This window comes from Mauremys mutica, chromosome 7 (assembly GCF_020497125.1).
Source record: "Mauremys mutica isolate MM-2020 ecotype Southern chromosome 7, ASM2049712v1, whole genome shotgun sequence".
In the NCBI taxonomy this organism is placed as follows: Eukaryota; Metazoa; Chordata; order Testudines; family Geoemydidae; genus Mauremys; species Mauremys mutica.
The window spans coordinates 33,366,124-33,378,923 of NC_059078.1; the positions used below are offsets into that span (position 1 = coordinate 33,366,124).

Here is a 12,800-nt window from a genome sequence, read left to right on the forward strand (position 1 = left end):
AGGGCATAACTCCTGGGGCATGTGGGGCAGGGGCAGCGGGCTGAGGGGCAGAGAGACAACAGGGGTAATGGGGGGTAGGCGCTTTATTGAGGATATAACATGCTTATTGCTGTAACAGCCACCACGTTCATGCAACAGCCACGCACACAACATGGACACACAGGGCTCCCTGGAGCTGGGGAGGGGATCCAGTGGGGTGGGTGGGGGGAGGAACATTGTGTCACACTCTCTCACAGCTTCACCACCCTTAGGAGCCCTGCCCAGCAGGGCAGGACCAGAGCCGCCATCCTCAGGCACCATGCAGAGGGGCTAGAGCCCCCTAGATCTGCACACTGAGCTGCTGGGCAGGGGGAACGGGTCCTGGAGGGGCTCACTGTGAACAAATCCTGGAGCAGCTGCCTCTCTGGGGGCAGGGTCTGACTTCCAGGCAGCAGGAACTGAGGATGTTGGGCTGCGGGGGGCTCCCTCAGCAGGGAGCAGCAGCACGGGAGATGCTGGGATAAAGGCTGCTCTGCCAGTGGGGTGGGGGCTGAGGGCAGGGCCCCTGCATGTCACAATAAATAAAGCAGTCTGGGGCGTTCAGTCCCCAAGTCCATTGCTCTGGCAGCAGCCCTGATCCTGTCCTGGGCTCTGGGCCAGCTCCCCACATGGGCCTCCATGTACCGGTTCTCCAGGTGCCACTCACACCTCGATGCTTGGGTCAGAGCCCAGGCCCTGCTTCTGCAGCAGCTCCTCCTGCTTCATTTTGGGCTTCTCCGACCGTGTGTGCCAGACCAGAACCTGCAATGGAGAAGTACAGGACAAAGGTGGGGTCCAGAGAGATCCCCCCCAGACCGTGCCCCTCCCTCAACCAGCACCCCCAGCCAGTCAGCACAGCTGGGGAACTGAAGACAGCTGGGACCATCCTGCTTAGAGGCAAAATTTCACATTCCCCACTCCCAGCACCATGGATAGAACCCAGGAGTCCTGATCCCCTGCCCTCACCCACTCGACCCACTGCAGTCCCAGCACCACGGATAAAACCCAGGAGTCCTGGCTCCCAGTCCCCCTCCTCACCTTGGTGCAGTTGTCAGCTCGAGGCTCCAGCTCTTCGATGGAGACCAGTGACTGCAGCAGGCTGCTCTCCAGGTAGCCACGCTCAGCCAGCAAGTCGAACCGGGCCTCGCGATTGGCCAGCAGCAGTTGCAGAGCAATAGCGAAGCCGGCCATGTCCATGGGGAAGGGCCGGTTGGGCTTCCAGGCTGTGTAGAAGCTCACCACCCTGCCCTTCTCCACCAGAGGGCGCTCGAAGCGCAGGCCACCCACGAGCCCCACGGGCCAGACTGAGACACGCTTGGTGGAGCGGATCTGTGGGGGAGAGAGAGGGGTGTCAGCAGCAGAAAGAGACCCCCACATTGGGGAGACGAGACAAATGCCTCCCTGCTCCCCCAACCCCAATCTCCCACCCCCTGCCTCCAGCGCCCTGCCGCCCACTCCCTTCCTTGTCACCCCAGCCCCTGCCTCCAGCGTCCTGCCGCCCACTCCCTTCCCGTCACCCCACCCGCTGCCTCCAGTGCCCTGCCGCCCACTCCCTTCCTTGTCACCCCAGCCCCTGCCTCCAGCGCTCTGCCGCCCACTCCGTTTCTGTCACCCCACCCGCTGCCTCCAGTGCCCTGCCGCCCACTCCCTTCCTTGTCACCCCAGCCCCTGCCTCCAGCGCCCTGCCGCCCACTCCGTTCCCGTCACCCCACCCCCTGCCTCCAGCGCCCTGCTGCCCACTCCGTTCCCGTCACCCCACCCGCTGCCTCCAGTGCCCTGCCGCCCACTCCCTTCCTTGTCACCCCAGCCCCTGCCTCCAGCGCTCTGCCGCCCACTCCGTTCCCGTCACCCCACCCCCTGCCTCCAGCGCCCTGCCGCCCACTCCGTTCCCGTCACCCCACCCCCTGCCTTCAGTGCCCTGCCGCCCACTCCCTTCCCATCACCCCACCCCCTGCCGCCCACTCCCTTCCCCGTCACCCCAGCCCCTGCCTCCAGCATGCTGCCGCCCTCCCCAGCATCCAGCACCCTGCGGCCCACCCCCTTCCCCATCACCCCACCCCCATGCCTCCAGCGCCCTGCCGCCCCTCCCATCACCCCACCCCCTGCCTCCAGCGCCCTGCTGTGACAAAGTGGGGATTTTTTGTAATATTTTTATGCCACATCTAAGTGTCTCCATTTCACCTGTACGGTGCATTGTTACCCAGTGTGTGTGTGTGTGTAGGGGGGGGGGGGGGACGACACTGTTTGCTCTCGGGGCAGGCTGGAGACAGAGGTGAGGGTGTCGCCTGTCTGGGTCTCAATCCCCTTACTAGTGGAACACCTCAAAAGACACCAGACAAATCCAGTTGTCTGGTCATTGCTCCCTAGCAATCAATGACCCAGAAAGCTATAGACTTCCCCGCCCCTCAGCAGGGGGGCTGAGCAACATTCCCTCAGGTTGAGCTCCAAGGACTAGAGAGATGTGAGCAGGGGTGGAGGGGCAAGAATGGGTGGCTGAGGCAGCCGGGGCTCTCACCTGGAGTCTGACAGAGGAGATCAGACGGAGGGTCAGTGAGAGCTTGAACCAAGGAGCTCACTTCAGCTTGGCTGGGCCCTGGGCTAACCAGATTGGACCATGCTTTACGTCTGTTCTCTGTGCTAACCTAAGGACTCCCTATGGTGTGTTCCAGAGGACTAATAAACCCAAGTGTTTTGACATCACTGTGCGAGTGTCACTGCCAGCTTAGCGAGGTGCATTAATCCTTGGGGAGTGTACCAGTCTCCACTGGGGGTCTGTCTCAGTTGGACTCGCTGAATGGAGCTCACAATGTGAAGCAGGTGTGCCGGAGGCCTAGAGGTCCAGTTTCACGAGGCGGTGAAGCCATGTGTCTTACACGGCCTCCAGGGGGTCTGACACACTGAAGGGGCTCCTGCTAGAGAATCTTCCCAAACTGAGACCGTATCACCGATCTTGTGGATCCATGAGAGGTGGTGGCAGGGGTGGGATGCTGAATGCACTGGTAGCATTTTGTAATAAATGACTTGCAGCAGTAAAACAAGGATAGTTAAAGGAAACAGCAAAAAATTGGTCTGTAACCAGCTCCCTAAGACAGGCAATGCAAACGTGTGCAGGCAAAAGGGTTAAGCATTGGGAAGCTCAACAAGGTGCAGCTGCACGGCTGGAGAAGGATGACCACTCCAAGAAGCAGGTTCCATATCCAAGCAGGGTTCCAAGAGGGTGTGAGAGTAGCAACAGGGCATCCCCGTACAGCAGTGGTCTTCGCGACCTGGTTCCCCATTGATAGATCTGAAGTGGTGGGATTTGGCACTGAGAGTGAAGGTGCTAGTAGATTGTTCCCTCTCGGCTTCCAAGGAGGAAGAACAGCGGAAGAACTCGGAGAAGGAGTGAAAGCAGGAACCAGATATGGAGAAGACGAGGGACAAGTGGGGAAAGATGCTGATTCCACAGGGAACGTAGATCCCAAATTGTTGCCCCAGTTTACGGAGTGGGGATACTGATGCCTGTCTCACTGCCTTTGAAAAGGCTTGTGATTTGAACCAGGTTGACCCTGCAGAGTGGCTCCGCTGTTTCACCCCTTACTCAGGCCCACCGCTATAGAGGCATTCAGCCACATGGATGGAGCTGACCCTGGGGTCTCTGAACAGCTCAGAAAGGCTCTATGGCTTACGTTTGAATTGACATCTGGGGCTTATAGTGAGGTTTTGGGGTGCGCAAAAGACCCAGAGTGTGAACTACATGGAAACCACCACCCTGATGGGAGAATATCTCCACAAGTCAGGTAAGAGTGCAGGGACACTACACGGGAGGATTGGTTTAACATGGGCGGATTGGAGGAACTCTATGAGAGCTGTCCTCACGAGCTTAAAATGTGGCTAGTGCACAGGGAACTGAAGGATCTGCATAGCACAGGTCAGTTGGCCAATGAGTTTGTGGACAGTAGGTCTGGATATGAAGAGAGACCCAAAGAGAACTGGGCTAAGCATGGGTCCTGGGAAAGGGAACCAGAGGAGGCACCCCAGGAGCAAAACTCGGGTAAACCCACGCGGGCAAGGTGTCTTTCAAGGGACCTCTGAGACGTGAGATGTAATATCTGTAGGAAAACAGGACAGAAGTGGGCACTATGGCCAAGGCTTGATGAAATAAGGTTTGCTACTTCACTCTGCCCAACCAAGAAGGCCGCATTGTAGCTCCGGCTCTGAGCGTGAGTCACACAGCCAGCTCCTCGGGGGCACCGGGGGTGGTGAAAGATGGGCTCCTGATCCAGGCACTGTACACATGTCCTGTGGTAATCTGCGGGGCTCAGACTCATGGGATCCCCAGTGGGAGCAGAAGGTGCTGGTTACTGGGAAGATGTTCCTGGGGTAGAGAGATTCTGGGACAGAGAGCCCTTGTCAGAGTACGTGGTACAACCCATCACATGCTGAAAGGTTGTGTCAGCTGGGTTAAGGTTCCTTTTGTCTGGCTCTGTGCAGACCCAGGAGGGCTCGGGGTGGCTGGTTTCCAGGATATCAGCTCTGACATCCTTTTAGGGACTGACTGTATCACCTTAAGACAAAATTCCGCCCGTTTCTGTACCAGCCCAGGATTTGACCCACCCGAGCCGCCAGGCTCAGACTGGAGGTGTCAGTGAAAATGCAAATAGCTTGGCTGGCAGGGAGCAGGAGGGTTTTCCCCCCTTGCTTGCAACATAAAGGAATGGCTGTTAGCTCAGGACACCTTTCAGTCTGTAACCATACAGCCAGATCTGAGTGGGACAGGGGAACGGCCTCAGCCAGCTGCACACGGGAGATGTGAGTCACACTGGCTCAGGCGAAACTTCCCTGACGTCTGATGCTGTGACCAAGGGAGCAAGCTCCCAGCCTGCCCTCGCTGGGAAAGTAGAGGCAGAGCCGAGCCCTGTGGTATCTGAAACCCCAGCTGAGTGTGGGCAGACACAGGCAGGGCAGAGGGATGACCAAACAGGTTTGCCCTGGCCAGGGGGAGAGAAGCCCCAGTGAAGAGGCCGCTTCTGGTAACAGACACCTGATCAGAGGGTGGCCCTGACCACATGCATTCTCTTAGCCAAGAGAGCCTGAATCACGGCCCACCAGGAGCAGAGGATGAGAGGATTGTCCTGGGGGTGAAGGCAACAGACTGACCCCAAGTGGGGAGATGGGCTCCTTGCATCACACAGCGCTGGGGTTGAGACACACCAATGTGAAGGAGCCCCCTGCATGCCGGCCTCACCAGACCGTGGGACACCACAGCCCCAGGGATATGGCTGGGCGAAGACCAAATGATCCAGGAGTCACTTCCTACCCCAACCTAGGGTAAGGACACCCCCAGCTGCAGCCAAGCTGACACTTGGAGGACCGGGGCTCATTGCCCTCCTCACTCTCCAGCCAATGAGGGGGTCGAGGGAGTGGCTGGACCCCAGCCCAGTTTCAAACTCAAGGTTTTGGGGTACAAAAGGGCATGGGGCTGCACCTTGCTGGTGCCAGCTAACAGACCAGACCTAAGGGAGGATGGGAAAGTGCTCAGAACGGCGTATTCAAACTATAAGTTGGACTGAATGGCAACTGTGCTATAAGAATCTGGAGAGTGCCTGGTGGGACAGCTACTAAGGAGAAGGGGAAGATGCTGTAGTATCTCTGGATAACTTTTGTGGGTTCAAACTTCCCCAAGTGACTGGTTTAAGTGACCCTGCTCAGCTTGGTCTCAAAGAGGGAAGAGATGTGACAAAGTGGGAATTTTTGGTAATATTTTTATGAAGCTTGTGTGTGCCTCAGTTTCCCCTATATGCTAAATTGTTACCCGGTGGTGGGGGGGGGAGGCAGGACTGTTTGGTCTTGGGGCTGGCTACGAGACAGAGCTGTGGGTGTCACCTAACTGTCTGGGCCTTAATCCCCATAGAAGCGAAGCCTGTAAAAAGACAATGGCAAATCCAATTGCCTGGACATTGATACCTGGCAACCAAGTGGCCCAGAAAACTATAGACTTCCCTGCCTCCCAACATGGGGGCTGATCTCAGATCCAGACTGAAGAGATGTGAGAGGAGGGAGAAGAGCAAGAGTCAACCGGGGAGTCTGAGGAATCAGACTGAGGGTCAGAGACAGCTTGAACCAAGGGGCTCACTATAGCTTGGCTGGGCTCTGGGCTAACCAGATTGGACTGTGCTTTGATGTGTGTTCTCTGCTCTAACCTAAGGACTCCCTGTGGTGTGTTCCAGAGGACTAACACTGTGAGTGTCACTGAAGTGCTTGGTGAGCTGCATTGATCCCTGGGGAGTGCACCAGTCTCCATTGGGGTGTCTCAGTTGGACTCGCTGAACGAAGCTCATGGTGTGAAGCAGGAGTGCTGGAGGCCTTGAGGAACAGGTTCAGGAGGCAGTGAAGCTGAATGGGGGGCTGGCACACTGAAGGGGTACCTCCTAGAGACTGTTCCAGAGCTGGGCCCATAGCACCAATCACGTGGATCTGTGACACCTGCTGCCCCCACTTCCACAGCACCCGCAGCCTGCCTCCAGTGACCTGCCCCCACCACCCCCATTGCACCTACGCTGTCCCAGTGCCCCACTCCTTCCCCCTGAAGCACACAGCACCCACCTCATCGAAGAGGCGCAGGCTGTAGGTGTTGTCGTCGTCGGCGAAGTAGACCACACCCTCCTCACTGAGCTCCCGGTTCTCCCGCAGCCACTGCAGGGCCAGGTTACGCTGCTCCACACCACGGGGCTTCAGCCAGTTGGGGTCACTCTCCCTGAGCTTGTGTTCCTTGGGCGTCTCCGTGTGCAGATGGGTGAAGCGCAGGCCGCTCTGGGCCAGCAGCTCCGACACCAGCTGGGTCTTCACTGGGGAGTCCTCTACCACGATCCAGTGGAAGTTCTTCACGTGCAGGAAGGTCTGTGAGATGCGCACCAGCTCAGCCTTCTGCACCAGCCTGCGGGAGAGGAGAACCAACAGAGAGATGCACCAGCTCAGCCTGGGGGGAAGGGAGAAACAATAGAGGAACGTACCAACTTGGCCGGGAATAAACGGGGAGAAGCCAGAGAGAAGCACACCAGCTGGAGAAGGTGGTGGTGGGAGAGAAACCAGGAACATATAGCAGCCTTCAGGGAAAGGGGTGGTGATGAGGCAGACTGGGGTGGGCAAGGGGGAGCACGCAGTGGAGTTAGACTGTTCTTCCCAACGGAGATGAAGCAGTCGGGTTCCAAAGAGCACCTCTTGGGTATCGAAATATCCATTTCTGGAGTTGCCAGTGCTTGGCATTAGAGAAATCTCAGCTCCTCCGGCGCAAATGGGTTTAATACCAGCTTCCCCTCAGCCATGTCTTACCCCAGCAAGGCAACAGTAACTGGGGGTGTGGACACCCAAACTCATGATCTCACCTGACGAGGATGGGAGGAGGCAGGCCAGTTAGATCCTGGGAAATATGGCTTAGTAGCTTCTGCAGAGGTTGCTTCCCTGGGTGCTTGGGAGTGACTGGAGTGTTTCCATAAACACTGACTGGTGCTGGGCAGGGGGAGCAGGGCCCCTTTCAGCCCCCTGACTGCTAACACTGCAGCAGAGCCTGCTGGCGGGTTCCATGGGAGCCACAGGCCCTAGCCTGCTACCTGCAGGCGCCTGCTCTCCTTGCTGCTGGGTTTCAGGCTGCTGAATCCAGCCCCGGAGTCATTTCTGTTCCTAGCACATGGAGACTCTTCCCATCCCCAGCAGAGCCCCCCATCTCCCCAAGCCCAGCCTATTCCCAGCATGGCTGAGCCCCCTCCAGCTCCCCCCAGCAGGAGCTCCCACCTGGCATAGGTGGGTGTGATGGCATAGATGACGGGCAGTGCCTGTCCCTCCAGCTCTGGGCCCTTTCCTCGTGCCTGCAGCCGCTTCACCTCACTCAGCAGCTGGGAGATCTTCTTGTCCTTGCCATGCATGAGGTCGCTGGCTGATCTCAGGTGCTGGGAGCAGTCGCAGGGCTGCCCTGGAGCCAGGCAGAAGAGGAGGCAGACAGGTCAGAGAAGGGAGACCCTCTGGGTCGCAGCTAGCCCACCCCTCCCTAGGGGAAGACTGCCTGGTCCCCAGAGTGTTCCCTGCCTGACTTGAAATCCACTGAGTAACGGTGTTCCCAGCCCTTCCTCATCTCCCTACTGGGGAGCAGCGGGGCTCCCAGCCAGACCCATTCCCATCAGGGAGATGCGTGGCTCCCAGCCTCTCCCCTGGGGACTTTTCCCCAGCTGGACCCAGCCCTGGTCAGGGAGCAACCAGGCTCCCATCCCTTCTCCCAAAGCAGCATGGTCCCTCCTAACCCACTCTCTGACCCTCGAGTACTCCTGTGATTCCCCGAGTTTCCTCAGACAGGGTCAATGCTCTTCCCTCCAGCCCAATCCCTCACTCCGCACCTCTTTACGCAGATGCCCAGTGGACCTGGGGCAGGGGCTAGCACCCAGTAGGACAGGGGCTGGCACTGGTACCCAGACAGGCTCCCCTCTCCCCAGGAGAGAGGATGTTCAGGGGCCAGTAACTGCTGGCACTGTGCTCTGGTGGGAATCGAGAATAGCTCCTGGCCCAACAGCGCTGTCCAGGCCCATGAACCTGCTCTGAGTTCAGCCCCAGCACCGCAGCTGCTGCGCTCAGCCCAGCACTCACCCAGCTGCAGCAACGCGTACATGAGCCCAATCACCGACACTAGGAAGTAAATGACAAACACATTCTTCAGCTTCACCTTCATGGTACCACTCTGGCCCCTGGGGAGATGGGGAGGGAGTGGCTGGTTATGGGGGTATCCTGCTGCAGCACCCCACCCCAAACTGCTATGGTGAGCACATCCAGGACATGCTGGGCACATGGACACACACCTCTAGCACCACAGTCCCCATCTCTGTACCATGGCCACCCTGGACCTCCTGCACCGCAACCACTGGGAGTGCTTCCAGGCAGGGCTTACCATGTCTCTTGGTAGCCCCTGGCACGACTGGGCCCCCAGCCCTCACAGGAGCCTTCAATTCAGGCTGGGCAATGCAGCAGGAAGTGGATAAGGATTTGGAGCCATGTAAATCTCAGCCCCACCATGGCCACTGTGCCCACTGGGAGGAAAGGGGGACATGGCACCATCCCTGGGGAAATCACACCCCGGGAATGGGGGGGGAAGGATGGGGGATGTGCCACTGTCCCTGTGGATGGGGAGAGCATGACACCATCCCCAGGGAGATTGTGCCACAGGGATGAGGGGGGAAACGTGGCATTGTACCTGGGAGATTGCGCCACAGGGATGGGGGGGACGTGGCACCATCTCTGGGGAGATGACACCACGGGGATGTAGTGGGGGGATATGGCACCATCCCTGGGGAGATTGCACTATGGGAATGGGAGGGATGTGCCACCATCCCTGGGGAGATCGCGCCACGGGGATGTGGGGAAGGGACATGGCACTGTCCCTGGGGAGATCACGCCACGGGGACGGAGTGAACAGGGGTGTGATGGAGCGGGAATTTTCTGTAATATTTTGTATGAATAGTGTGTGCATGACTCAGTTTCCCCTGCATGCTGGATTAAGTAGGTGCTGGGAAAAGGTTGTTTACTCTCTGCAGAGACCCAGGTGTGACTGATGCTGTCAGGGGTGTGGGGCCCATGTCCCTGGAGAGTTCAAGATGACAATGGCCACTCCATTGCCCAGATATTTGGTACCTAGCAACTAAGGACCACGACTCGCCCCCAGCTCCGCAGGAAGCTAGCCATGCTTGTGGGGGAACAGGAACATAGGACTGAGGATGGGCCAGGTGGATGGAAGCTGGAGACTCTCCTGAACTGGGACAAAAGAGGGGTCAGAATAAGGCTGTGGACTGGCCAAGATGGACCATGCGGTAACTTTCTGTTCTCTGTGCTAAGGACTAACAAACCCTTCTATTTTACAATGCTGGCTGAGTGCCCCCGCAGATGTCTGAGGTGGGGCATTGCTCCCTAAGATTGTACAAGTCTCCTTCAGGAGGTCCATCCCAGTTGGACTGGCTGAATGGAGCTCATGGTGTGAAGCAAGGTGCTGATGGACCAGAGGTCCAGCCTAGGAGGCGGTGAAGCCAAATGGCTTATCCTGGAAGAAGAGTTGGGTCTGGCATGCTGCAGGGGTTTCCTCACAGAGGCAGTTCCAAAGCTTGGGCCATAGAACCAGACCTGTGGATTCAGGCCAGGAGGTTGTGGCCCCATCCCTGGGAAGATCGCACGATGGGACAGGGAGGTGGAGATGTGGCACTGTCCCCGGGAGATGGCACCATGGAGACATGTGGGGTTGGACATGGGATATGGCATTGTCCCGGGGAGATCACACCACAGGGATGGGGGGCAGGGGACACGGCACTGCCCCGGGGAGATCGCAGCACAGGGATTGGGGGGAGGCAGGGGACACGGCACTGTCCCAGGGAGATTGCAGCACGGGGATGGGGAGGGGAGGCAAAGGACACGGCACTGTCCCGGGGAGATCGCACCACAGGGATTGGGGGGGGAGGCAGGGGACACGGCACTGTCGCGGGGAGATCGCAGCACAGGGATGGGGGGGGGAGGCAGGGGACACGGCACTGTCGCGGGGAGATCGCAGCACAGGGATGGGGGGGGAGGCAGGGGACACGGCACTGTCGCGGGGAGATCGCAGCACAGGGATGGGGGGGGAGGCAGGGGACACGGCACTGTCGCGGGGAGATCGCAGCACAGGGATGGGGGGGAGGCAGGGGACACGGCACTGTCGCGGGGAGATCGCAGCACAGGGATGGGGGGGAGGCAGGGGACACGGCACTGTCCCGGGGAGATCACACCACAGGGATTGGGGGGGGAGGCAGGGGACGGCACTGTCCCGGGGAGATCGCAGCACAGGGATGGGGGGGGAGGCAGGGGACACGGCACTGTCCCGGGGAGATCGCAGCACAGGGATTGGGGGGGGAGGCAGGGGACACGGCACTGTCCCGGGGAGATCACAGCACAGGGATGGGGGGGAGGCAGGGGACAGGGCACTGTCCAGGGGAGATCGCAGCACAGGGATGGGGGGGCGAAGGCGGGGGACACGGCACTGACCCGGGGAGATCGCAGCACAGGGATGGGGGGGAGGCAGGGGACACGGCACTGTCCCGGGGAGATCGCACCACGGGGATGGGGAGGGGAGGCGGGGGACACGGCACTGTCCCGGGGAGATCGCACCACGGGGATGGGGAGGGGAGGCGGAGGACACGGCACTGTCCCGGGGAGATCGCAGCACAGGGATGGGGGAGGGAGGCAGGGGACACGGCACTGTCCCGGGGAGATCGCAGCACAGGGATGGGGGGGAGGCAGGGGACACGGCACTGTCCCGGGGAGATCGCAGCACAGGGATGGGGGGGGAGGCAAGGGACACGGCACTGCCCCGGGGAGATCGCACCAGGAGTATGGGGAGGGGGAGGCGGGGGACACGGCACTGCCCCGGGGAGATCGCAGCACAGGGATGGGGGGGAGGCAGGGGACACGGCACTGCCCCGGGGAGATCGCAGCACAGGGATGGGGGGGAGGCAGGGGACACGGCACTGCCCCGGGGAGATCGCAGCACAGGGATGGGGGGGAGGCGGGGGACACGGCACTGCCCCGGGGAGATCGCAGCACAGGGATGGGGGGGAGGCAGGGGACACGGCACTGTCCCGGGGAGATCGCAGCACAGGGAGGGGGGGGAGGCAGGGGACACGGCACTGCCCCGGGGAGATCGCAGCACAGGGATGGGGGGGAGGCAGGGGACACGGCACTGCCCCGGGGAGATCGCAGCACAGGGATGGGGGGGAGGCAGGGGACACGGCACTGCCCCGGGGAGATCGCAGCACAGGGATGGGGGGGAGGCGGGGGACACGGCACTGTCCCGGGGAGATCGCAGCACAGGGATGGGGGGGGGAGGCAGGGGACACGGCACTGCCCCGGGGAGATCGCAGCACAGGGATGGGGGGAGAGGCAGGGGACACGGCACTGTCCCGGGGAGATCGCACCAGGAGTATGGGGAGGGGGAGGCAGGGGACACGGCACTGTCCCGGGGAGATCGCACCAGGAGTATGGGGAGGGGGAGGCGGGGGACACGGCACTGTCCCGGGGAGATCGCAGCACAGGGATGGGGGGGAGGCGGGGGACACGGCACTGTCCCGGGGAGATCGCAGCACAGGGATGGGGGGGGGGGAGGCAGGGGACACGGCACTGCCCCGGGGAGATCGCAGCACAGGGATGGGGGGGGAGGCAGGGGACACGGCACTGTCCCGGGGAGATCGCATCACAGGGATGGGGGGGGGAGGCAGGGGACACGGCACTGTCCCGGGGAGATCGCAGCACAGGGATGGGGGGGGAGGCAGGGGACACGGCACTGTCCCGGGGAGATCGCACCAGGAGTATGGGGAGGGGGAGGCGGGGGACACGGCACTGTCCCGGGGAGATCGCAGCACTGGAGCAGGAACGTCCCATCGTTGCTATGGAGACCGCGCCGCGGGGGAGGGGACGTGCTGCCGTTGCCACGGAGATCGCGGCTGGTTACTCACCGCGCCGGCCCCGGGGGCTGGGGAGCGGGTCAGCGGAGGGTCTCAGCGCCCTGCAGCCTCCTCCGCACCCGGCCCCGGCACTTCCGGTCCGGCCCCCTCTCTGCTCCGGATCACACTCAGCACCTGCCCTGTAGGTCTCTAGTCCTCCGCCCCCTGCAACTCACTTCCGGTCCGAGCCCTTCGGCAGCTCCCCCACTTCCGGCCCCTATTGCAGGAGCCCGGACTCCTGGGTTCTAAGTCCCGGCCAATCACCGGCCCCGCGTCCCTCTCCCCCGATTGGATCGGGCCCCA

The 12,800-nt window shown here is 60.8% G+C and overlaps 1 protein-coding gene across 4 annotated transcripts; it reads right to left on the reverse strand.

Annotated features, from left to right (window-relative positions):
- Positions 1 to 80: 80 nt before the first annotated feature.
- B3GAT3 (beta-1,3-glucuronyltransferase 3) lies at positions 81 to 12,651 on the reverse strand. Of its 4 annotated transcripts, none has more exons than XM_045025352.1 (6): positions 12,633 to 12,651; positions 8,632 to 8,670; positions 7,789 to 7,966; positions 6,604 to 6,934; positions 1,057 to 1,347; positions 81 to 780 (listed from the first exon to the last, which is right to left on the reverse strand). In XM_045025352.1, the coding sequence occupies exons 2-6, from the start codon at positions 8,651 to 8,653 to the stop codon at positions 682 to 684; spliced, it is 921 nt and encodes a 306-aa protein (XP_044881287.1). In that variant the 5' UTR covers positions 8,654 to 8,670; positions 12,633 to 12,651; the 3' UTR covers positions 81 to 681. The 4 variants fall into 4 exon arrangements, with proteins under 4 accessions (XP_044881287.1, XP_044881285.1, XP_044881286.1 ...); XM_045025350.1 differs by having other exon boundaries at positions 8,632 to 8,729; positions 12,510 to 12,646; XM_045025351.1 differs by lacking the exon at positions 12,633 to 12,651 and adding an exon at positions 12,510 to 12,604.
- Positions 12,652 to 12,800: the final 149 nt, after the last annotated feature.